This window comes from Hemitrygon akajei, chromosome 28, assembly GCF_048418815.1.
Source record: "Hemitrygon akajei chromosome 28, sHemAka1.3, whole genome shotgun sequence".
NCBI classification, from domain to species: Eukaryota; Metazoa; Chordata; class Chondrichthyes; order Myliobatiformes; family Dasyatidae; genus Hemitrygon; species Hemitrygon akajei.
In genome coordinates, this window is record NC_133151.1 from 20,517,506 (window position 1) to 20,544,823 (window position 27,318).

Genomic DNA, 27,318 nt, shown 5'->3' on the forward strand with positions numbered 1-27,318 from the left:
GTGGGCGCTGGGTTGTAGTAAAGTGGAGTCGGTCTCTACTTTGGGTTTCGGCTCCACTGTGGGAATCGGCCTCTCCTCTTCCTGCCCACGGAACAGTGAGTGTCTGTCAGCGCCTCACCGCACCGGCTCTCTGCCTCAGGTACAATATTTAAACCATATTTGCACAGTTACATGGATGGGAAAGGTTGAGAGGGACACGGGCCTAATGCAGGCGGATGGGACGAGTTCAGGTCGACAACTTGGTCGGCGTGGATGAGTTTTACCAAAGGGACGGTTTCAGTTCTGTATAAATCACTGACTCTATTCTGGGCGGTTCAACCAGGGCAGGATGTACACAGTGAATGACAGGTTCCTGGGAAGGTTTAATGAACAGAGACTTTGTGGGTTTCTGCCCCCACACCTCCTCCGGCAGCTGATTTAGGATAGCAGCTATTCTCTGTGTGAAGTATGTACCCTTCAGATCCCCTTTAAATCTGTCTTTAAACAGTTTTGTACAATTCCAATGAGAGGCAGTTCTTTGGCTGACAAGGCAAGTAGAACACACAACCCTGTCTACCTGTGATGCCACATACAGGGAACTGTGTAACAATATTAGAGACGCATGCTCTGGTACTTCAGTGAGCAAGGCCTGGAGGGATATGAAACTAATGCAGGAAAGTGGGATTAGTATAGCTGTGCATGATGGGGAGCATAAATGTGATGGGCAGAGGGTCTGTTTCTATCCTGGACAACCCTGGCAACAGCAGTCCTCCACTGCAGTGGGGTTTGTTACCTTCATTCTCAGCTGTGAGCTTGTTCCACTGAACCCCTTATCCTCTGAGAAGATATTTGCACCCCTCCTTTGTGACCAAGCTGTCCGCCATCTCTCCTAATACTAACCAGTGTTCTTCACCAAATTCCCATTTAATTCCCTGTTACTGGTGCACGGGGAATTGGTGCATTTTGGTAGCCATTTGAGGTGGTTGATTCACTATTAACCCTAATGCTTTAATACCTGTGTCGAACAAAAATCCATTGTCCTGGGTTCTGAATATTTTAGGTAAGTCCATCCTGAAGTTCTGTGGTTTCTGCATGTCTACACTGACCATGGAAAATCTGTCTCCACTAACTCAGCACTTGGTCTGTCTCCTACCCTGACCTGCTGATTCAAATGCTCAATCAGATGGTCCTTAAATACCAGCCTGCACCACTCCCTCAGACAGTGTGTTCCAGATTGTAACCAACTTCATTTTGCCAGCTGGTCCACATCCCACATCAAGATTTTCTAGCCGCCTTTGCTGTCCATCTTACCCCTAGACTGGGTGTCATCTGCAAACTTGCTGATCCAGTTTACCATATTCTCATCCAGATTTTTTATACAGATGGAAAACAACAATGGACCCAACACTGGGAAGTTAAACCAGGGCAGGATGAACACAGTAATGACAGGTTCCTGGGAAGTGTTCAGGAACAGAGACTTTGTGTGTTTTTGTCTCCACCACCTCCTCTGGCAGCACATTCGGGATACCAGCTGTTTTCTGTGTCAAATATTTACCCTTCGGATCCCCTTTAAACCACCCCCCTCACCTTATAACCATTCCCTTTAGCTTTAGACAGCCACACCACTGGAAATAGTTTCTGTCTCTCTAACCTTTCTATGCCTCACATAATTTTATTCCCCTCCATCAACTCACCCTTCAGATTCCCTTTCAACCTCCACCCTGTCATATCAAAACTATTCCGTGCAGTTTTAGGACAGAGAAAACGGTTCCTTCCCTAGAAGACCCTGGGGAGTGAACAGTTTCTGCCTTCCCATCCCTAGAAGATGTCCCACTGATCCATGAAACTGGCTCTGTGCCCCCTACACCAGCTCCTCAGCCACACATTCATCAGTGGTATCTCTCTATATCTCCCGCCACTAACAAGTATCACTGGGAGAAATACAGAGCTTACTACTTTTTAGTTTCTGTCTTATTTCTCTAAATTCACTGCACAGGACCAGATCCGTCCTCCTCCCTACGTTGCTATTACCAACATGCACCATTCACCACGATGTCCGGCTGCTCAACCTTCCCTTTGAAATGTCCTGCAGCTGCTCCGAGACCATCAGACCATAAGACACAGGAGCAGAATTAGGCCATTTGGCCCATCCCGTCTGCTGCCCCATTCTGCCAGGAATAAGAGATCATGACAGATCTCTTAACCCTCTCAAACACTCTTATCCCGCCGCCCCACAATCAAGAACCTCCACATTAAATATACCCAATGAATTGGCCACATCCATCTGTGGGGATGAATTCAGAGTCAGAACCAGAATCAGGTTCATTATCACCAGCAGGAGTCAGGAAATTTGTTAATTTAGCAGCAGCAGTTCAATGAAGTACATGATAATATGGAAAGAATAAATAAATTACAGTATGTGTGTGTATATGGATATGTATATTAAGTAAATTAAAATATTGCAAAAACAGAAATAATACATTATAAATAATATATAGAATACATCTTCAGCAGTTTTTGGGTGTTTTAAAGTGACAAACCAAATATCTTCAAACTCCTGATGAAATATATCCGCTGTTTTGCCTTCTTTATACTGTAGCTGCATCAATAGATCCTCAGAGATATTGACACCCAGGAACTTGAAATTGTTCACTGTCCACTTCTGATCCCTCTATGAGGATTGGTTTGTGTTCCCTCGTCTTACCCTTCCTTCAATCAGCTGTTTTGTCTCACTGACATTAAGCACAAGGTTGTTGCTGCGACACCACTCAGCTAGCTGGTATATCCCACTCCTGTTTGTCCAATCATCTCCATCTGAGATTCTAACGACAATGGTTGTATGAGGCATATTTATAGATTACATTTGAGCTATATTTAGTCACATAGTCATGGGTTTAGAGGGAGTAGAGCAGTTGGCTAATCACACATCCTTGAGGTGCACCAGAGCAGTGTTGATCTTCAGCGAAGAGGAGATATTTGAATTTGAATTGACTTTATTTCTTGCATCTTTCACATACATGAGGTGTAAAAATCTACGTTATGTCTCCATTTTGTAATCATAGTAATTTATAATAATTGATTATAAATAGAACAGCCAATGTACACAGAGGTACCCTCAAATCAGCATGAGTTAATCAGTCTGATGGATTGGCTCATTCCACCAAGATGTAACACTGAGCGTCATAGGAAGTCATTCCTGCCTGTGGCCATCAAACTTTACAACTCCTCCCTCGGAGTGTCAGACACCCTGAGCCAATAGGCTGGTCCTGGACTTATTTCCACTTGGCATAATTAACTTATTATTTAATTATTTATGGTTATATATTGCTATATTTCTTCACTATTCTGGGTTGGTGCAGCTGTAACAAATCGCAATTTCCCTTGTGATTAATAAAGTTGTCTGGTGGAAGGAGCTGTCCAGAAGCCTGTTGGTCCTGTCTTTTATGCAGCAGTATTGTTTCTGGGATGGTTGCTGCTGGAATAGATTGTGCTTGGGGTGACTGGGATCCACAATGATCCGTCGCAACCTTTTCTCACACCTGTCTTTGTAAATGTCCTGAATCATGGGAAGTTCACACCTACAGATGCTCTGGGCTGTCCGCAACACACTCTGCAGAGTCCTGCGATTAAGGGAGGTACAGTTCCCATACCAGGCAGTGATGCAGCCAGTCGGGATGCTCCCAGTTATGCCCCTGTAGAAAGTTCTTAGAATTTGGGAGGTGAAAGAGGCGCTGTTGTGCCTTTTTCACCACACAGCAGGTACGTACAGACCACGTGAGATCCTCGGGTATGTTGATGTCGAGGAATTTAAAGCTGTTTACCCTCTCAACCCCAGATCCATTGATATCAATAGGGGTAGCCCGTCTCCATTAATCCACACAGATTGTGTTCTCCTGGTTAGGAAGTCGAGGATCCAATTGCAGAGGGACCAGGTTCCGTAGATTATTGATCAGGACTGTGGGAATGATGGTGTTAAACACTGAGCTCTAGTCAATGAACAACATCCTGACATAGGCTACACAGATTCACTACCCCTTACTAAGGAAATTGCTCCTTATCTTTGTTCTAACGGTATGTCCTAGTATTGTGAGGCTGTGCCCTGTGGTCCTAAACTGCCCCACTATTGGAAATACCCTCCCCACTCCATTCTAGGCCTTTTGATATTTGATCAGTTTCAATGAAATTCCCTCATTCTTCTAAAGTCCAGAGAGTACAGGCCCAAAGCCATCAAACTATCCTTATTCTTTAACCCTTTTATTGCCAGGATAATTTTTGTGAACTTCCTCTGGACCCTCTCCTATGCGAGCATGTAGCTTTTTAGATAAGGGGCCCAAAACAGTTCACCATAATCCAAGTGTGATCAGACCAATACCTTATAAAGTCTGAGCTGATCCTATCGTTAAATATCTTTTCCAGTGATATCCCTCCCACTAATGTAAGAGTCATCAGGGTACAGTTTCCTTTTTTATCCCTATTGCAGTTCTTAAAAAGAGGAAGAATATTTATCATTTTCCACTCTTCTGCATCCTGGCCTGTAACTAAAGGAGCATCAGTTTTAAATGTTGTTAAATTTTTGTCCTTATTTTATCCCACAAGCATCAGGTTTTTGAATCAATGTTCAAAGTAAATTTATTATCAGTACGTATACATTCTACAACTTTGAGGTTTGTTTCAAACAGGCTGCCATAAAACAAAGAAAGCCAAAACAACCCACTAATAAAATAAGACCATCAAACACCCAATGTGCAGAAAGAAAGACAAATCCTGCAAACAATAAACACAAGCAAATTCTGTAGCGTATTGAACTGAAATGCTCAAAGAGAGTCTGTGCACAGATGCTTAGTTCAGTGCAGAGTGGAGAAGCGAGCTGAACCGGCTTGTCCCTGGCCTCGGGCAAATGAACCTGACCTTTTCAATCTGGCCCCGCGTCTAAATCGTTGTCCAAACATTGGGTTCAGTCGCTTTGATACGATCTGGGGCCTGGATCCCGCCGCCTCGATTTGGCCTGTACCTGACATTTCCATTTCAGCCCAGAGTTTAAATCAACCGTACTTCGGGTCTTCCTCACTGTCATGGACGGACTCGCTGCCTCACCTCGGTTCTACCACATCAAATTGCCTCCAAGTCGAAAGGGAAGTTACAGGCTATTCATTTACCAGAAAAGGAGATTCATTGGTGTCAACTTAAACTAGAACCAGTGGAGATAACTCCATTTAACTTCACTTAACACACCACTGAACTGTTCCCTCACAATCTATCAATTCACTTTCAATGATTCTGCATCTCATGTTCTCTTTTTATTTAATTATGACTATTATTATTATTTTCTCTCTTGTATTTACACATGTTATTGTCGTTTGCACATTGGTTATTTGGCCACCCTGTTGGGTGTGGTCTTTCTATTGTGGTTCTTGGATTTACTGAGTAAGACCGTACGACATAGCAGCAGAATTAGGATATTTGGCCCGTCAAGTCTGCTCTGCCATTCAATCATGGCTGACCCTTTTCTCTCTATGCAGCCCCACTCCCTGGCCTTCTCCTAGTAACCCATGAAGCCATGTCCAATCATGAGCCTATCAAACTCTATCGTAAATATACCCAAGGACGTGCCCTCCACAGCTGCCTGTGGATATAAGTTGCATTAATTCACCACCCTCTGACTAAAGAATTTTTCTGCATTTCTCCCCCACCATAGGAAGCATCCTTTCCACATCTACTCAGCCTAGGCCTTTCAGCATTTGAAATGAGATTCCCCCCCCCCCCCATCCTTCGAAATTCCAGTGAGTACAGACCCAGAGACCCATATGTTCCTCGTATGATAACCGGTTCATTCCCAGAATCACCCTTGTGAACCTCTTCTGAACCGTTTCCAATGCCAGCACATCTTTTCTTAGATGAGGAGGCCAAAGCTCATCACAATACTCAAGGTGAGACCTCACCAACGCCTTATAAAGTCTCAGCATCACATCCCTGCTGTATTCTAACCGTTTGATGTGAATGCTAACATTGCTTTTGCCTTCCTCACCTCTGACTCTACCTGCAAGTTATCTTTAGGTTGGTCTGCACAAAGACTCCAGGTCCCTTTGCATCTCAGGTTTTTGGATTTTCTCCCTATTTGGAAAATAGTCTGTACATGTATTTCTACTACCAAAGTGCACGACCATGCATTTTCCAACATTGTATTTCCTCTGCCATTGTCTTGCCAATTCTCCTAATCTGTCAAAGTACTTCTGCAGCCTACCTGTTTCCTGAACATTACCTGCCCTTCTTGTCATCTGCAAACTTGCAACAAGTCCATCTATTCCATCATTTAAATCATTGATATACAGCATAAAAAGAAGTGGTCCCCTGCGGAACACCACTACTCACTGGCAGCCAACCAGAAAGGATCCTTTTATTCCCACTTGCTGACTTGCTGCTTTCTACCAATCAGCCAATGTTCTAACCACGCCAGTAACTTTCCTGTAATACCATGGGCTATTAACTTGGTAAGCAGCCTCATGTGTGGCACCTTGTCAAACGCCTTTTGAAAGTCCAAATATATGACATCTGTTGCATCCCCTTTATCTATCCTGTGTGTAATCTCAAAGCATTCCAACAGGTTTATCATTCAAGATTTCCCCTGAAGGAAACCATGCTGACTTTGTCCTTTCTTGTCCTGTCTTTCCAATTCTCCATAAGCTCATCCTTAACAATTAACTCCAGCATCTTCCCAACTACTGAGGTCAGACTAACTGCTCTATAATTTCCTTTCTGCCGCCATCCTCCTTTCTTAAAGAGTGGAGTGGCATTTGAAATTTTGCAGTCCCCTAGCACCACACCAGGGTCCAGTACGTTTTGAAAGATCGTTACTAATGGCACCACAATCTCTACCGCTACCTCTGTCAGAATCCTAGGGTCCAGTTAATCTGGTCCAGGTGACTGATACACCCTCAGGTCTTTCAGCTTTTTGAGCATCTTTCCCTTATAATAATAACTGCACTCCCTTCTCTCCCCTCACACCCTTTAACATCTGGCACACGGCTAGTAACTTCCACTGATGCCAAATACTCATTTAGTTCATCTGCCATCTCCTCCCCCCACCACCCCGTTATTATTCCTCTGGCCTGATTTTCTAGCAATGCAATATTCAGTCTCATCTCTCCTTTATGTTTTACATACCTGAAAAAGCTTCAATGATCCACTTTGATAATATTTGCTATCTTGCTTGCATATTTAATCTTTATCCTCTTTAGGTTGCTCTCTATAAGGTGTTAGAAGCTTCCCAATCCTCTGTATTCTGACTATTTTTTTCTTTGTTTCATGCCCTCCCTTTTGGTTTTACATTAGCTTTGACTTCCTTGTCAGCCACAGTTGTACTATTTTGCCATTTGAGTATTTATTTGTTTCTGGAATATATTTATCCTGCACCTCCCTCATTTTTCTCAGAAACTCTCACCATTGCTGCTCTGCTGCCATCTCTGCCAGCATCTCCTTCCAATTTACTTTCGCCAACTCCTCTCTCATACCACTGTTACTACCTTTACTCCACTGAAACACTGCTATGTCAGACTGTACTCTCTCCCTATCCAATTTCAAGTTGAACTCAATGATACTGTGATCACTGCCTCCTAAGGGTTCTTTTACCTTAAGTTCCCAAATTGTCTCCTGTTCATTAAATAACACACAATCCAGTATAGCTGATTCCCTCATAGACTCAACGACAAACTGCTCTAAAAAGCCATCTCTTAGGTATTCAACAAACTCACTCGCTTGAGATCTATTTCCAACCTGATTCTCCCAATCGACCTGCTTGTTGAAATCTCCAATAACATTGCCTTTTGACATGCCTTTTCTATTTCCTTTTGTAATCTGTGGTCCACATCCAAACAACTGTTGACAGCCTGTTTATAACTGTGTCAACACCCTTTTACACTTACAGTGTTTTTTAACTCCTCTCACAATGATTCAACATCTTCCGATCCTACGGCACATCTTCCTACTGATTTGATACCATTCGTTACCAGCAGAGTCATGCCGTCCGAATTGCCTACCTTCCTGTCCCTCTGATATGTCTAACTTGGGCATTTAGCTCTCAACTATAAATATTTTCCAGCCGTGATTCAGTGATGATCACATTATACATGACAATCCGTTAGAGGGCAATAAGATTATCCACCTTATTTTTTATACTCTGTGCATTGAGGTATAACCCTTCAAGTATTGGATTTGCTACCCTTATTGATTCTGCATCCCTCTGCTGGCTGCAGTTATGTCCTATCATCCGCTCGCTCTTCCTGACAGTGTGACTGCATGCTATCTTTTCTTTCTTTACCAACTGTACTATCCTGAGTCCTTTCATGCCAGTTCTCACGCCCCTGCCAAATTAGTTTATACCCTCCCCAAGAGCTCTAACAAACCAACAGTATGCCCACAAGAAAATAAATCCTGGGGTTGCGTATGACGAGAGAAATGTATTTTGATATTACATTTACTTTCAGCTTTGAACTTTGTAGTAGAGAGCCGGGTGTTGTACTGGTCTGTGTCCTCACTGGCCGGTGCTGTTCTCTGGCAGCTCAGTGTGCTTGGAATACAGTGTCAGTGTTTTTACAGAAGTGTGTCCTTATTACACAATTGATCTTGTCCACCCTGGAGCTTGGAAGATTGACTGGAGACCAGAATGATTTTTTCAGACTATTATTGGTCACAGGATCATTCTGGGATGGTCTGGAATATTTGTCCCATCAAGTTTATACCAACTCGTGCTACAACATTTCCACAGTCCCATTCCCCACTCTGTCCCCACAGCTCTGCAGGTTATTTCCCCTGAAGGACCTGTCTAATTCCTCTTTGAACACTGGTTGTTCCCGCCACCACTCTGGTGAGTCCCATATTTCCCAAGGCAAAGTCAAGAATGTCTCCCTCCCTGGTGGACCATCTACATACTGTTTCAGGAAACCTTGCTGAACACACTTAACAAATAATGCCCCAACCAAGTCTCAGGTGGTAAGGGAGTCCCAGTCACTCTGGGGAGATTATTCACTCAGCAAAGCTACTCTGTTGTTTTTACATCAGCTCATAACCTGCCGACATATCTGTTCCTCTCTCTTACTGTCTATTTGGAGCCCTACAGTACAATCCCATCACAGTGATTGCACTCTTCTTATTCCTGAGTTCTACCCGCACTGTCTCACTGGATGAACTTGAATTTGTGACATTCTGCCTGATCCCCCAGCCTCATTCACCTCCCTCTGGACTGTCTGAATCTGAATCCTGGAATGTTTAGCTACCAGTCCTGCCCTTCTCTGTAATGGCTGAATCACTGTGCCATGTACTAATCCAGGCTCTAAGTACGTCTGCATTAACTGTTCCACACCCGGCACTGATACAAACACAATTCAGCCCCTCGGTGCCACTGTGCTCATTAACTGGGCCTAACTATGCAGTGGTGTACTGGGCTAATGGCATCAACACGGGTTGAAGTCATTCTGACCCTCGGCTATGTAATGAGTCAACCTATAGCCGGGGAAGTGACGACACCCCTCATGTTAGACTGTTTGTGGTAACTTTTCATTCTTTCTCTTACTTCTAATATTTGTTATCTGTGCACTTGTAGTGCTACTGAGACACTGTAATTTATCTATTTGGACTTACTTTCTGTGCTAATCCACATCCATCAATGCCGCTACTGACCTTTCACTCTTCCCATCTCCTCTCCTGAAAGAGAGCCCAATGATCCATGTAACAAAAATCCTACGTCCTGCACCAGCTTGTTAGCCACACATATAACTGTACCACCTTTTTCTTTCTTCCCTCGCTAGCAGGTGACACTGGGATTACCCCCCTCCTCAACCCAGAGTTTCTACTTAATTTTTTCCCCAACTCCCTAAGTCCTCTTTGCAGGACTCTGTCTCTTTTGTTAGAACCAATACGGACACGACCTCTGGCTGCTCACCCTGCCCTTTCAGAATGGCCTGTACTTGTTCAGTTACATCCTTGGCCCTGGTACCAGGGAGGTAATGCACCATCCTGTAGTCTCTCTCCTTGCCACAGATACACCTGTCTGTGACCCCGGCCAAAGACTCCCCTGTCACTGAGGCTCAGCGAGAACACAGAACAGTACAGCACAGGAACAGGCCCTTCTTCCCATGATGTCTGTGCTGAACACGATGTCAAATGGAACTAAATCCCTTCTGCCTGTGTATAATTCATGTGCTTCAATTCTCTGAATATTCATGGCCTTATCTAAAACCCTGTTAAATGTTGTTATTATTATTATTATATCTGCTTCCACCACTCCCCATGGCAGCCCAAACCCGGCCCTCACCACTCTCTGTACGGAAACAGAAATCTTACCTGCCCTGAAATCCACTTTTAATTCTCACCCTGGTATTTTAAAGCTGTGCCTTCCCATATTTGATATTTCTACCCTGGTGAAGTGATTCTGACTGTCTACCTTGTCTGCACCTCTCATAGTTTTATAAACTTCTGTCAGGTCTCCCCTCAGACTCCTTTACTCCAGGGAAAACAGTTCCAGTCAGTTTGATCTTTCCTTGTAACTCAAGCCCCCCGTCCAGGTAACATTCCTGTGAATCGTTTCTGCACCTTTCCAGCTTAATCACATCCTTCCTCTCGTGGTGACCAGAACTGCACAGGGTACTCCTGGTGTGGTGTAATTATTGATTTGTACAACTGTAATGTGATGTCCCAACTCTTCTCAGAACTTTTGCCGATGAAGGTAAGCATGTCGTGCACCTTCTTCACCACCTTGTCTACCTGTGTTGGCACTTTCAGGGAACTATTTACCTGTGCCTCAGGTTTATCTTTTCATCAACACTCCTCAGGACCCTGCCATTCACTGGGTATGTCCTACCTGCTTTAACTTCCCAAAATCCATCATTGTGCATTTGTCTGACACTGTAACTACACTGCTCTGTTTCTCTGCACTAATGCCCCAGCAATAAGTAATGAACCATTCATCTCTGAACCTTGGTCATTTATGGTCTTATGAACCCCTCACTGCACCTGTCTCTATTTTGTTGTGCAGGCAACACCTCGACCCCTCTCTATTTCTCTCATTTACAATTTATCTCCACATAAATAGTAGTGAATTTTGATTCCTCCTACCACATCTTCACACTTCACCACATTAAACTCCATTTACCAAGTATCCGACACCAGCTTCCCCATATCCTGTTGTAGAGACCAAATGTCCAATCAGAACATGCCCGTCCCACATTCCTGTCATTGACAATCGGGGATTCCTCACTCTCTGCCCCTCCTCCAGGTCATTAATATCAATAGTAAATAATGGAGGGTCCAGAACAGTTTGCTCGGACACTCCAGTAGTTATGTCATCCCACTCTGAAACAGGCCTGTTATTCTGTCTCAGTCTGATAACCAGTCTTCAGTCAGTATGAACACACTTCCTTCCCAGTACTGAGCTCTGGTCTTGTGCACCAGCCTTTCATGTGGCATCTTGGCAAATGGCTCCTGACAATCCAAAATCACCACTTCTCCAACTTCTCCTGTAAAGTCTCAAATCTCTGGTATGTTTGTCAAACATGACTTTACATTCAGTAACCCAGGTTACAGGGACAAAAACCAGGTTCCAGATGGACAGGGTGGTGAAGAGGCTTTTGGAACACCGGCCTTCAGTCAGGGCACCGAATATAGAAGCGGGGATGAAATGGTGCAGTTGTACAACACATTGGTTTGGCTGCATTTCATAAATAGTGTTTAGTTTTAGTGACCATGCAGTATGACAGACACCATTGAGCTGGAAAGAGTGCAGAGGTGATTTACGAGCATGTTACTGGATCTCGAAGGACTGATTTGTGGAAAGGGTTTTGGATGATTTTACTTGGAATGGAGAATGAGTGGCGATATTGCAGAGGTGTATAAAATTATAAGGGCCTGGGTTGAGTCAAAGATAACAATATTTTTGTCAGGGTTGGGGAATCAGGAACTGGAGGGCATTGGTTTGAGATGAGATTTAATAGGAACCTGAAGGAAACTTTTCCACACACAGGCTGGTCAGTGTATGGAGTGAGCTGCCGGGGGGAGTGGTTGAGTCAGGTATATTTAAAAAAAGTACTTGGACAGGTAGATGGGAAGGAAAGGTTTTGAAGGATATGGGCTAAGGAGGAGGATAATCTTGTTCTTAATGTGGTGGTGAGGGGGTTACAGACCACAAGCTCAGATGGGAACTTTGGTCAGCGTGGACCATTTGAGTTGAAGGGCTCATTTCTGTGCTGTGTGAATCTGACTGTAAACCCTGTTGACTTAGTTCAATCACATTAAACTTTTCTAAATGACTTGTTATTTCTTCACAGATTATAGACTCCAGTACCTGAAGTGAAGTTAACTGGACTGCAGTCACCTGGTTTTTATCTTCCACCCTTCTTCAACAATGGTTTTCAACTCCACTGGGACCTTTCTGTAACAGTGAGTTTTGACAGACTTCAGTGTCTCTACTTTCTCTCCAGACTTCCTGTGAAACCCTCCAGTGCAGGTCGTTGGGACCTGGTAATGTTTGCTTTTAGTCCCATTAGTTTCACCCTTGTGATGGTGATTGTTACACATTATGGCACAATGTTGAAATGTCACTGTTCGATATCTCTGGGATGTTTGCTGTGTCCCCACTGTGAACACTAATTAAAATTATTGTGTTAACCTATCTGCTTTTTCCTTGTTAGTTTTAGCTTTTGTCTCATCACTGGTTCCTGGGAAAATCCTGATCCTCGTTTCTACTGCCAACCCTTGCCTCTTTTTATGCTCTTTGATTTAATATTTCCCTTGAACTCCATTAACCACAGAATGTTCTTTGCTCTGTGTGATCCCTCTGTAGAATCGGGATCAACGTCTGCTGAGTGTTATGAACAGTCTCCTTAAACATCGCCACTGCTCATTACTGACCTGTTCCTGAGCATATTTTCCCGATTTGCCCCAGACAACTCCACTGTCACGTCTCTGTAATTGCCTTTATTTAGGTTGAGGACACTGGTTCTGGACCCTGGTGTTCACCCTCAATCTGTGGTCTGGAGTTCTCCCACATTGTGATCACTTCTTCAGGGATCCTTCACCACGATCTCTTTTTAATACCACCTCATTACAGAGATTACATCTGAAATGGCCTGTTCCTGCTGTAAGAAACTGTCCCTGACCACTCCAAAATTCCTCTTCCACTGTACCAGTTTGATCAGCTTAATCAACACACAGACTGACACAAACACGCACAAAATACTGCAGGAGCTCAGCAAAGAGTCGACATTTCAGGCTGAGAACCTTCATCAGGATTAGAAAGAAAGGGACAAAAGCCAGAATAAGGTGCTGGGGAGAGGGGGGGGGGGTGGGGGGAGGACAAGTGAGTGGGGGAGGGGTTGGTTTGTGGAGGGATGATGATGAGAGGACTTGGGTGACAGACCGGAAAGACAAAGAGATGAAGAGAAAGGAATCCAGTAGGAGTGAACGTTGGACCATGGGATGACACGAAGGAGGTGGAGAACCAGAGAGAGTTGATGGTCAAGTCATGACGGTGCGTGAGGAGAGGTGAAGCGGGGTAAATGGCACCAGAATGGGGGAAAAGTCAGAAGATAAATAGTAGTTCGGTGAATGTGTGGAAACAGAGGGCAGTGATTTCTGAAATTTGGAGAAATCAATATCAGAATATGAGATGTTGCTCGTCCAACCTGTATTTGGCCTCATCGTAGCAGGAGAGGAGGCCATGGACAGACATGTTAGTGATGGCCCTCTGCTGGGTCAGGGTCGACCATGGATATTGTACTCTCACTGTGAAAGTCAATATGCAAGCCAGGGTAGTACGATACGTAAAGCAAGCTGTTGCCCATGCAGGGGCTCCTGCTCTCCACACAGCTGATGAATCCAGATCAACGACAGAGACCGGTGGGGTCAGGCACCAACGGTGTCACAGGATTGCCAGTCTGCATTGAATATCGGACTAACAGGGAATCCAGCTCTGGATTGTTCCTCGGGGTTTACTCCCGAAGCCTTCCCCATGAATGGGTCGAGCCAAGAGCCAGTAGAGGTTTCAGATCAGAATTTTCCTTCCACTAGAGGAGCTGCCAACCGTGGGTGAAAGCCCCATCTGCCCATAGCAGTTAGTTATATGATGCCAGTAAACCCATTTAGACCCTCCCCTGTCACTAAGAAAGAGTTTGTCAGGCTTCGTAGCTAAGCCATATATAAAAGCCAGGAGCTGGACTTGGTTGACAGAGGCAATTTGAAGCAGCAATTAATAGGAAGTGACAGCTTGTCCCCATTACCACCCCACCACTGGTTAAGACAGCTGTAAGGCACCGATATGTCAGTATGTGAATGGGAAAGGTACTCGATGTAGTGGTACCCCAATCTGCTTATGATTAAATCTCTCATGACAATCACATTTCCATTCTCATCTCTCTTTGATATTTCCCCTTTTGTGCTTTATCCCATCGGGAGGAACACCTGAGGATCTTGAGACCACTTCTCCCCGTGTCTTCTTTCCCTCCCCTTTCACCATCACTGTCCCTACGTGTAAGGTACCTATGAAAAGTATTCATGCTGCTTTAAAGTTTTCGTGTTTTATTGTTTTACAACATTGAATGACGGTGGATTGAATTTGGCATTTGTTTTACTGATCAAGAGAAAAAGACTTTTGTGTCAAAGTGAAAACAGATCTCCACAAAGTGCTTTAAATTAATTACAGTTATAAAATACAAAATAATTGACTGTATAAATATTCACCCCCAAATCATCACTGGTACAGCCAAGTAGTTTTAGGAATTACATTATCAGTTAAGTGGAGGTCTCTGTGTGAGTCAAGGTGTTTCAATTGATTGTAGTAAAATACACGACTGTTGGTAGTCAGTATCCTGGGAGAAACTACACCATAAAAACAAATTAACACTCTGAGCAGCTCTGCAAAAAAGTAATTGAAAAACACAATTTAGGAGATGGATACAAGAAAATTTTCAAGTCACTGAATATCCCTTGGAGTACAGTTAAGTCACTCATCCTGAAATGGAAAGAATATGGCAGAGCTGTAAATCTGCCAGGATCAGGCCATCCTCAAAAACTGAGTGACTGTGCAAGAAGGGGACGAGTGAGGGAGGCCACCAAGAGACCTATGCTAACTCTAGAGAAATCACAATCTTCAGTGGCTGAGATGGGAGAGACTGTGTATACAACTGTTGCCCAGATGCTTCACCTGTCAGAGCTTTTTGGGAGAGTGGCAAAGAGAAAGCCATTGTTGAAAAAAGCTCTCATGAAATCTCACCTGGAGTTTGCCAGAAGTCTCTGAAGTCAACTGGAAGAAGGTTCTATAGTCTGATGAAACAAAATTGACCTTTTTGGCCATCAGATTAAACACTAAGCTTGGCGCAAGACAAACACCGCACAGCATCAAAAACACACCATCCCAGCATGGTGAGGCTGCATCATGCTGTGGGGCTGTTTCACTGCAGCAGGCCCTGAAAGGCTCATAAAAGTAGAGAGTAAAATGAATGCAGCCAAATACAGTGAAATACAGAGTGGCCAAGTCAGAGTCCAGACCTCAATCCAATTGAGAATTTGTGCCTGGACTTGAAAAGATCTGTTCACTCATGAACTGCATGCAATCTGCCAGAGCTTCAGCAGTTTTGTAAAGAAAAATGGGGAGAATTTTCAGTGTCCAGATGTGCAAAGCGGATAGAGACCTGTCCATACAGAGCCAACGGTAAATACTGATAAAGGTTCATCTAACTAATTACTGACTTAAAGAAGGTGAATAGTAATGCAGTTAAATTATTTTGTGTTTTATATTTGCAATTAATTAGATCACTTTGTAAAGATCTGTTTTTCACTTTGACACCAGAGAGTCCATTCTGCTGATCAGTGTGGGAAAATAAAGCCAAATTAAATCCATTGTGAATCAACGTTGCAAAACAATAAACATGAAAACCTCCAAAGGAGACTGAATAGTTTTGATGGCACTGTATCCACCCCTTCACCAGCACATTATGAACAAATCCACCCTGCTCCTTTCCTTTTTGCCAATTCCGTGTGGAACATTGGACATGTAGGAATGTCAAATTCCCAGTCCAAGTCTCTGTAACCATGTCCCTGCAATAGCTAGTAGATCAAACATATTCGTCAGTACACAATATGGAACAGATGGCAACCTGCCCTTCAGTCCACAATATCTGCACCAATCATAACAGTGTTTAGACTTTATAAGGTCTCACTGGAGAGTTGTGAGCATTTGTGGGCCCTTTATCTTAGGAAGGATGAGCTGAAACTGGATGTGTTTCAAAGGAGATTCTCAAAATTGACTCCAGGATGAAACAGCTTGGCATATGAAGAGCGTTTGATTGCTCTGGGCCTATACTCACTGGAATTCGGGTCAATGAGGGCTGACCTAATTGAAACCTATCGAATGGTGAAAGGCCTTGATAAAGTGGATGTGCAGAGGATGGGAGTGTCTGAGACCAGAGGACACAGCCTCAGAATAGAGCATCATCCTCGTAGAACGTGGAGATGAGGAATTTCTTTAGCCAGAGAGTGGTGAATCTGTGGAATTTGTTGCCTCGGGCAGCTGTTGAGCCAAAACTTTATGTATATGTAAGGCAGAGGGTGGTAGATTCTTGATTGGTCAGATCATGAAGGGTTACGGGGAGAAGGCAGGAGGTTGGGGCTTTGAGGGAAAATGGATTAGCCATGATGAAATGACGGAGCAGATTTGATGGGCCTAATGGCCTAATTCTGATCCTATATCTTAGAGTCTGTATCACCTCCTCAGAAACCTCAATCAGCTTTATCAAGTGTGATCTGCCTGCACAAAGCCATGCTGATTGTCCCTAAGCAGGCCGTGCCTTTCCAAATGAGCATAAACCCTGTACCTCAATATCCTCCCCAGTAGCTTCTCCACCACTGAAATGAGGCTGCCTTGCCGATAGATCCCTAGATTCTTGTTATTTCCTTTCTTGATCAAAGCTGCAACATTTGCTACACTCCAGTACTGAGGGAACTCATATGTTGCAATTGAGAACACAGACAGACAGACATACTTTATTAATCCCGAGGGAAACTGGGTTTTGTTACAGTTGCACCAACCAAGAATAGTGAAGAAATATAGCAATATAAACCATATATAAATAATAATAAGTAAATTATGCCAAATGGAAATAAGTCCAGGACCAGCGTATTGGCTCAGGGTGTCTGACACTCCGAGGGAGGAGTTGTAAAGTTTGATGGCCACAGGCAGGAATGACTTCCTATGATGCTCAGTGTTGCATCTCTGTGGAATGAGTCTCTGGCTGAATGTACTCCAGTGCCTAACCAGTACATTGTGCATTGGATAGGAGACATTGTCCAAGATGGCATGCAACTTGGACAGCATCCTCTTTTCAGACACCACCCTCAGAGAGTCCAGTTCCACCCCCACAACATCACTGGCCTTACGAATGAGTTTGTTGATTCTGTTGGTGTCTGCTACCCTCAGCCTGCTGTCCCAGCACACAATAGCAATCTGGATAGCACTGGCCACCACAGACTTGTGGAACATCCTCAGCATCGTCCGGCAGATTTTAAAGGACCTCAGTCTCCTCAGGAAGTAGAGACGGCTGTGACCCTTCTTGTAGACAGCCTCACTGTTCTTTGACCAGTCCAGTTTATTGTCAATTCGTATCCCCAGGTATTTGTAATCCTCCACCATGTCCACACTGACCCCTTGGATGGAAACAGGGGTCACCGGTGCCTTAGCCCTCTTCAGGTCCACCACCAGCTCCTTAGTCTTTTTAACATTAAGCTGCAGATGATTCTGCTCGCACCATTTGACAAAGTTTCCCGCAGTAGCCCTCTACTCTGCCTCATCTCATTTGCTAATGATTCTAACTATGGCAGAGTCATCAGAAAATTTCTGAAGATGGCAAGACTTTGTGCAGTAGTTGAAGTCCGAGGTGTAGATGGTGAAGAGAAAGGGAGACAGGACAGTGCCCTGTGGAGCCCCAGTGCTGCTGACCACTCTGTCTGACACAGTGTTGCAAGCTCACGTACTGTGGTCTGCCAGTCAGGTAATCAATAACCCATGACACCAGGGAAGCATCCACCTGCATCACTGTCAGCTTCTCACCCAGCAGAGCAGGGTGGATGGTGTTGACCGCACTGGAGAAGTCAAAAAACATGACCCTCACAGTGCTCGCTGGATTGTCCAGGCGGGCGTAGACACTGTTCAGCAGGTAGACAATGGCATCCTCAACTCCTAGTCGGAGCTGGTAGGCGAACTGGAGGGGGTCCAAGTGTGACTTAACCACAGGCCGGAGTTGCCCTAGAACGTCTCTCCAGGGTCTTCATGATGTGGGAGGTCAATGCCACCGGTCTGTAGTCATTGGAGCCACTGTCTTCAGTACAGGGACGAGACAGGACGTCTTCCATAGCACGGGAACCCTCTGGAGACTCAGGCTCAGGTTGAAGACATGGTGAAGTACTCCACATAGCTGGGGGGCACAGGCTTTGAGCACCGTGGGCTGACAACATCCGGGCCTGCAGCCGTGCTTGGGTGGAGACGATTCAGCTGTCTTCTCACCTGTTCAGCTGTGAAGCCCACCGTGGTGGTTTCAGGTGGGGGAGGGGTGTAGTCCTGAGAGCAGGGTGGGGGGCTGTGAGGAGGGGTAGGAGGGGAGAGTGGAGTATGTGTTGGTTGGGGGCCGACAACAGATGAATCATGTGGGGGATGGGCAGGGGCCACAGTGTCAAATCTGTTGAAGAACAGGTTAAGTTTGTCGTCCCTGTCCACACTGCCTTCAGCTCCTCTGTTGCTAGTTTGCCGGAACCCAGTGATGGTCCTCATCCCACTCCAGACCTCTCTCATGTTGTTCTGCTGGAGTTTCTACTCAAGCGTCCTGACGAAGGGTCTCGGCCCGAAACGTCGACAGTGATTCTTCCTATAGATGCTGCCTGGCCTGCTGTGTTCCACCAGCATTTTGTATGTGTTGTCTGAATTTCCAGCATCTGCCGATTTCCTCGTGCTTCCTCCTACACCTGTCTTTAGCCTCCCTGATCTTGGCTTTCAGGTCCTTCTGTATTGTCCTCAGCTGCTCCCTATTTCCATCTCTAAATGCCCTCTTTTTAGCATTCAGGTTGTCCTTAATGTCCTTTGTTACCCATGACTTGTTATTTGAATAACAGTTCTTGCCGGAACATTGCAGTCCACACAGAAGTTGATGTAACCAGTGATGCAGTCTGTGAGCCCATCAATGTCCTCTCCATGTGGCTCACAGAGTGCCTGCCTGTCTGTCACCTCAAAACAACTCTGGAGTGTCTCAGATCAGTGGTCCCCAACCACCGGGCCGCAAAACACGTGCTGCCGGGCTGTGAAGAAACGATATGATTTGGTGATATGAAACAATATGAGTCAGCTGCACCTTTCCTCATTCCCTGTCACGCCACTGTTGAACTTGAACGCACGCAAAGTCATCAGTCGGTATGAGTAAAAAACAAACGTTGCATGAGAGTTTCTTTGGAAGAAGTGGTAGGGGACATAAAAAGCCCAATGATGATGACAACGCAGAGACAGCTGAGGCCAAGACAACAAAAAAAAGCTTCCTTCAACAGAAAATACGACGAGACGCACATAAAATATGGCTTTATTGCGACCGGTGACTCGTATGCTCCAAATCCCTGTGTGTGATATGGAGACATGCTCTCTAATGAGGCAATGAAGCCCTCAAAACTGCTTTGGCATCTTGAGTCCCAGCACCCTGCACTTAAAGACAAACCTGTTGAGTTTTTTGAGTGGAAAAAACGTGAGCAAGCGGGACAGAAGCAAGTGCTGAGAGCCACCACCTCCACAAATGCTGCTGCTCTGAGAGCATCATAGTTAGTGGCTAGCCGTATTGCTAAGGCTAAGAAGCCTTTCACTGTTGGGGAAGAATTGATTCTGCCTGCTGCCAAGGACATGTGCTGTGAACTGTTGAGAGAAGCTGCAGCTAACAAGATGGCACAGGTTTCTCTTCCAGTTTCAAGGAGAATCGATGACAAAGCGGAGGACATCGAAGCACAGATATTAGAACGGCTTAACGAGTCACCATGGTATGCTATCCAGGTCGACGAGTCTACCAATGTCGACAACAAGGTAACACTGCTGGTTCATGTGCGATATATATTTCAAGACGATGTGTACGAGGATATGTTGTGCGCACTGCCACTGCCAACTAGCACAACTGAGGCAGAACTGTTCAAGTCTTTCAATGACTACATGTTAGGCAAACCGGACTGGTCATTCTGTGTTGGAATATGCACAGATGGGGCTGCAGCTATGACTGGACGGCTGTCTGGTTTCACTACCCGAGTCAAAGAGGTTGCTCCTGAATGCCAGTCTGCAAACTGTCATAAACAGGGAGATGCTGGCTAGCCGAAAAATGTCACCTCATCTTAACAGCATATTTAGTGACGTTGTTGAAGTTATCAATCACATCAAAGTAAAAGCCCTTAACTCATGTCTGTTTGAGCAGCTTTGTGAAGAAATGGATGCAGAGCACAAACGCCTTCTCTTTCACACTGAAGTCAGGTGGCTATCAAGATGGAGAGCCCTGGCCCAGGTTTTTGAGTTAAGAGAGCAGCTACAGAGATTTATTTCAGGAAAAACGTCACCACTGGCAGCACACTTGACGAGGAGTGGATAGCTAAACTCGCTTTTCTGTGTGACATCTTCAACCTGCTCAATGAACTCAATTTGTCACTTCAGGGGAGGATGACAACTATCTTCGTTGGCAGATAAAGTTTCTGCTTTCAAAGCCAAACGGGGACTGTGGGGACGGCAAGTGGACAGGGGCATATTTGACATGTTCCCAACATTAGCTGGGATTTTGGAAGAAACTGAGGCTGCAACATCCTTCTCACAGCTGCTGCGCGATCACCTATCTTCACTGTCGACAGAATTCGAGCATTACTTCCCAACCGCAAATGACCCAAGACGTGCAAAGGAATGGGTCTGTGACTTATTTGTGAATGTCCCCGGTGAATCATCCATGTCCGCGCGGCAAGATCAACTCCTTGAGCTTGCAAATGACGGTGGGCTGAAAAATATGTTTGACATAACATCTCTGCCGGCATTCTGGATCAAAGTCAAGGCTGAATATCCTGAGACAGCCACGAAAGCACTGAAAACGTTGCTTCCGTTTCCAACATCATATCTCTGTGAAGCGGGGTTTTCTGCAACGAATGCAATAAAAACTAAATTGTGGAATAGACTGGATATAAGGAGCAAACACGAGGAAATCTGCAGATGCTGGAAATTCAAACACACACAAAATGCTGGTAGAACACAGCAGGCCAGGCAGCATCTGTAAGGAGAAGCGCTGTCGACGTTTCAGGCCGAGACCCTTCGTCAGGACATAAGGAACCCCCTTTGAGTATTGCTGTCTCCCATCACCCCTCGATGAGACCGCCTTATTGCAGGGAAACAAGCCCAGGGCTCTTACTGATTCACCAATATTGGTGTGTTGCAATGATTTTATATGTTCATACGAGGATAATATGTGCTGTGTGTTTAATATCCAAATGTTACTTAAAAAGTTATGATGCTATTGATTTATAAGTGACCCATAATTGACTTATCACTATATTCATGGGAGGAAAATATGCACTGTGTTTTTAATATTAAATTCTTTAGATAAACCCTTTTAGAAACAAAATTGAATGTATTAATTAGCCACTTATAAGTGACTTATAGTATCACCTATATTCTGGTATATATTAACAAACCCCCCCCCCCCCCAGCCGGCTGGTCCGCAAGAATATTGTCAATATTAAATGGGTCCGCGGTGCAAAAAAAGTTGGGGATCCCGACATCGATCCTTGTCAAATCCCCAGCAATCTGCTCACTTGCTTCTTTCATTTTTGAGGCCCCATTTGACAATAGTCAATAGGTGCAGAAGTAGACCATTCGGCCCTTCGAGCCTGCACCGCCATCTTGAGATCATGGCTGATCAATTCCTATCAATACCCGGTTCCTGCCTTGTCCCCATATCCCTTGATTCCCCTATCCATAAGATACCTATCTAGCTCGTTCTTGAAAGCATCCAGAGAAGTGACCTCCACTACCTTCCGAGGCAGTGCATTCCAGACCCCCACAACTTTCTGGGAGAAGTAGTTTTTCCTTAACTCTGTCCTAAATGACCTACACCTTATTCTCAAACCATGCCCTCTGGTACTGGACTCTCCCAGCATCTGGAACATATTTCCTGCCTCTATCTTGTCCAATCCCTTAATAATCTTATATGTTTCAATCCGATCCCCTCTCAATCTCCTTAATTCCAGCATGTACAAGCCCAGTCTCCCTAACCTCTCTGTGTAAGACAGTCCAGACATCCCAGGAATTAACCTCGTGAATCTACGCTGCACTTCCTCTACAGCCAGGATGTCCTTCCTTAACCCTGGAGACCAAAACTGTACACAATACTCCAGGTGCAGTCTCACCAGGGCTCTGTACAAATGCAAGAGGATTTCCTTGCTCTTGTACTCAATTCCCTTTGTAATAAAGGCCAACATTCCATTAGCCTTCTTCACTGCCTGCTGCACTTGCTCATTCACCTTCAGTGACTGATGAACAAGGACTCCGAGATCCCTTTGTATTACTCCCTTACCCAAATCTATACCGTTCAGATAATAATCTGCCTTCCTGTTCTTACTCCCAAAGTGGATAACCTCACACTTATTCACATTAAATGTCATCTGCTAAGTATCTGCCCACTCACCCAGCCTATCCAAGTCACCCTGAATTCTCCTAACATCCTCATCACGTCACACTGCCACCCAGCTTAGGGCCACCCCACCCTCTCTGCCCACATTTCTGTCTCTACGATAGCACGTATACCCTTGTGCATTCATTTCCCAGGTCTGATCTCCCTGCAGCCATGTCTCCGTTAACCCAACAACTTCATAGTTACCCATTCGCACTTGAGCTTCAAGCTCATCCGCCTTATTCCTGACACTTTGTGCATTCAGATATAGAATTTTTAACCCATTTCTCCTCTCTCTGTTTGAATCGCTGCCTATTGTGCTTAACCCAGCTCCCCAAACTCCCATCGGGCTATACGCCCCTAGAATTTTGTTGTCCTTCCTAAATTTACTTATTCTTTCAACACATTTAACTCCATGTTCCGTCAGACCATCCCTCTGTACATGAGTCCTCCTTATCACTTGTTCCTCCCCACCTTCCTCTACTACACACTTAATATTCCGGAACCGTGAAGTCCCCACCTGTCCTTTATTCATCCTCTCGCTATCCTCTCTCACATTCTGGATCCCTGCCCCCTGCAAATTTAGTTTAACCCCCCCCCCGCAAGAAGCTCTAGCAAACTTCCCTGCAAGAATGTTAGTACCGCTCCAGTTCAGGTGTAAACTGTCCCTTCGGAACAGATCCCACCTTCCCTGGAACAAGACCCAATTATCTACAAAGCTGAAGCCCTCCCTCCTACACCATCCTCTCAGCCACGTATTAATCTTTATAATCCTCCTGTTCCTTGCCTCACTCGCACGTGGCACAGGTAGCAATCCTGAGATTGTTACCCTGGAGGTCCTGCTCTTCAGCTTCGCACCTGACTCCCTGAACTCCCTACGCAGGACCCCCTCACTCATCCTACCCACATCATTGGTCCCTACATGGACCACAACATCTGGATTCTTGCCCTCCCTCTCGAGAATAACCTGCACCCGATCTGAAATGTCTCGGACCCCGGCACCAGGGAAGCAACATACCATCCGAGACTCCCGATCTTCCCCACAAAATCTCCTATCCGCCCCCCTGACTATAGAATCCCCTATCACTACCGCTCTCTTCTCTTCCCTCCTCCCCTTCCTAGTCGTGGGTCCAACCTCAGTGCCAGAGACAGGACCACTGCAGCTTGTTCCTGGTAGGTCATCCCCACCAACAGTATCCAAAACGGTATACTTATTTTTGATGGGAACGGCCACAGGGGTGCTCTTCTCTCTCTGTCTGCTCCCCCTGCCTCTCTTGACTGTCACCCATTTGCCTACCTCCTGTCTTTTCGGTGTGACTACCTCCCGATGACTCTTATCTATCTCTGCCTCTGCCTCCCGAATGATCCGTAGTTCATCCAGCTCCTGCTCCAATTCCCTAACTCGGTCTGATAGGAGCTGCAGCTGGATGCACCTATTGCAGGTGTAGTCATCAGGGGCAACTGTGTTGACCCTGACCTCCCACATACTGCATACGGAGCACACCTCTGCTCTAACTGTCTCCCCCATTACCTGATCCCAGATTAGTCAGAATAGATGAAAAGCAGGCTTCTTGCCGAAGTCCTCCTGCGCACTTCGCTGCCCGCTCCTGAAAGTGGGCCTCTCTTCAAACCCCGCGCTTGCCACTGATGTCACCCGCGCTTACGCAGCTTTACCTTCCTCCTCAGGTATTCATTCTCCAGGTAGGTCCGAGGGTCTCGGCCTACCTACAACGGCTGATCCTCCGATCTCCAGTCGTATGTCGATCACGAGCACTCCTTACTCCCGCTCCGCTGCCCGCACCGACTGCTGTCCTTTCCTACCACCTGCTTTAGCATTTCCCCGCTATCTTTATATTCCAAAGATACCCAGTCTGATTTTAGCTTCCTAAACCTTCCATATCCTTCTGACTAAATTCAGGATCTCTCCATTCATCCAAAGTTCCCTTACCTTACCATCCTTGTCCTTACTCCTTACAGGAACATGCTGATCCTGAACTCAGATCTGCTGGTCTTTAAACAACTCCCACATGTCAGATGTGGACTTGTCTGACAGTGGCTGTTCCCAATCAATGCCCCTTGGCTTCTGTCTTACTCATAACTAACGAACAAAATAAATTCTGATCATCAGCTGGCCTGGCTTGTTTCCCTGAACTAATTCCCGTCTGTTCTCACCTCTGGTGGGGCTCTGTACATAATGTTTCAAACACTCCTCGGAATCGCTGAAGAAATCTTGAGCATCTAAGCATTGAGCAAGATCCAGTCAATTCTAGGGAAGATAAAGTCCCCCACTATGACAGTTCTGTTCTGCACCTCTCCATAAACATAAACCTCTGTGTTCCTCCACCTCCCAGTGGCTATTGGGGGCCAATACTATAATCCAATCCGTGTGACTGTAGATTGCCTCTGTAAGTGAGCCCTCCAGTTTGCTGTGACATTCCCAGTGGGGTAACCTCTGCATCTTATAACCCCCCTCCCCCCCACTCACATGTAAAACAATGAAACCTAGAGATGTTGAGCTGCCAGCCCTGAACGTCCAACAACATCATACTCCTAATGTTCAAATAAACTTATTTTAGCCCATCAGTCCCACCATGTTTATTGGCCTGCCATTAGCTCTCGTTCTTTTCAGACTGTCTTGTCATACATACATTCTCCCACTTGCTACTCTAGTTCAAACTCTGCCAAGTGACACCATCAAACCTCCTGGTGAGGATATTGGTTCCCCTGCGGTTCAGATGGAAATGGTCTTGTTTGTCCCGGTCTCCCACCTGACTGGAAGGGAGCCCATTGATCCATGAATCTGAAGACCTCCCTCCTGCATCAGTTCCTCAGCAGCAATTGTTTTCTCACCACACCAGCACAAGGTTTGGGCCACAATTCCGTAATTACAATCCTGAAAGTCCTGCTTTTTAACCTAGTTCCCAAAAATCACTGTGTAGGACCTCATACCTGCTCCTTTAAACCCTTCCGTGTAGCACGAAGAAAGAGCCGGTAAACATATTGGCTCCCCTCCTTGGACCCGTCTCACCTTTCCCTCGGGACCTCAATGATCCTCGTACCTAAAGCCCTCACCCACCTCGCACCAGCTCCTCAACCACCACTTTACCTGGGCTTTAGAAGGCGTCAAATCGCGGTCTGTATATCCTTCTATCTGCCTGTGTATCCTGTTCCTTTATGTGACCGGACTTTCATTTCCCTCGCGACCCAGAGGAACAATTGTTCTGATGAATTAACCCTCTCATCACTGGAAGTGACTGCACCCTCGCCCACCAACTGCTGTGTGTGAGGACGCTCGCACTGGTCATGGGGCCGGGGAGGGAGACTGAGGTCCTCGGGGATTTGCGGAATGGAAAAGCACTTCCTATAATTTAAAGCAGGAGAATCGGCAAATTTCCAGAAATCTTCCAATCTGTACGTGTTGCATGCCATCTTGGACAATGACTCCCATCCAATCCATAATGTACTGGTTAGGCACAGGAGTACATTCAGCCAGAGACTCATTCCACTGAGATGCAACACTGAGCATCATAGGAAGTCATTCCTGCCTGTGGCCATCAAACTTTACAACTCGTCCCTCGGAGTGTCAGACAACCTGAGCCGATAGGCTGGTCCTGGACTTATTTCCACTTGGCATAATTTACTTATTGTTGAATTATTTATGGTTTTATATTGCTATATTTCTACACTATTCTTGGTTGGTGCGACTGTAACGAAACCCAGTTTCCCCCTGGATCAATAAAGTATGTCTCTCTGTCTGTCTAGAGTGGATGTGGAGGGGATGTTTCCTATAGTGGGGAAGTCTAGGATCAGAGGACACAGATGGAGCTGGAGCGCTTTGTGTCGGATAAACCGTTGGAAATTGGCGGGTGTGGTAAAGTGAAGGCGGAGCTGGACGATGAGAGGCCGCTCTCGGCTCTGTCCGTCACTCTGACTCTGTCTCCTCCCCTCCCCGCCTCTGTCTCTCTGCGTGTTTCTCGGGCAGGTCGGGGCGCTGTGTATAAAAGGAGACAGCAGCAGTCGGTTTGTCACTGAGCAGCGACCTGAGTGAAGCAGCATCATGTCTGGCAGAGGGAAAGGAGGCAAAGGACTGGGGAAAGGCGGAGCCAAGCGGCACCGTAAAGTGCTCCGTGATAACATCCAGGGCATCACCAAACCGGCCATCCGCCGTCTGGCTCGCCGTGGCGGCGTCAAGCGGATCTCGGGTCTGATCTACGAGGAGACCCGCGGGGTGCTGAAGGTTTTCCTGGAGAATGTGATCCGGGATGCGGTCACCTACACTGAACACGCCAAGCGCAAGACGGTCACTGCCATGGATGTGGTGTACGCTCTGAAACGCCAGGGCCGCACTCTCTATGGCTTCGGCGGCTGAAAAAATCCCACTTCCTCCCGAGAACACAAAGGCTCTTCTAAGAGCCACTCACCACCTCACAGACGGAGCCGTGTCCACAACCTTTTAATTTTTTTTTGTCGATATATTAATCTGGTTTCATTTGAAATAGATTAATCATTCCGCTTGAAATATATACAGCTGCGATTGTGCCTTTCCAGGCGGTGATTATCGTAAATGCTGAATCGATTCCGTAATCATGCATTCAAATCTAAACTGAGGGAATTAGATTTTAAATGAAACAAAATCCATGAT

General features: G+C 45.6%; 1 protein-coding gene across 1 annotated transcript; it reads left to right on the plus strand.

Annotated features, from left to right (window-relative positions):
* LOC140717474 (histone H4) lies at positions 1-27,045 on the plus strand. Its single transcript, XM_073031053.1, has 3 exons — positions 1-139; positions 12,294-12,405; positions 26,659-27,045. Exon 3 carries the CDS (start codon positions 26,734-26,736, stop codon positions 27,043-27,045), a length of 312 nt encoding a protein of 103 aa, XP_072887154.1. The 5' UTR covers positions 1-139; positions 12,294-12,405; positions 26,659-26,733.
* The last annotated feature ends 273 nt before the right edge of the window (positions 27,046-27,318 follow it).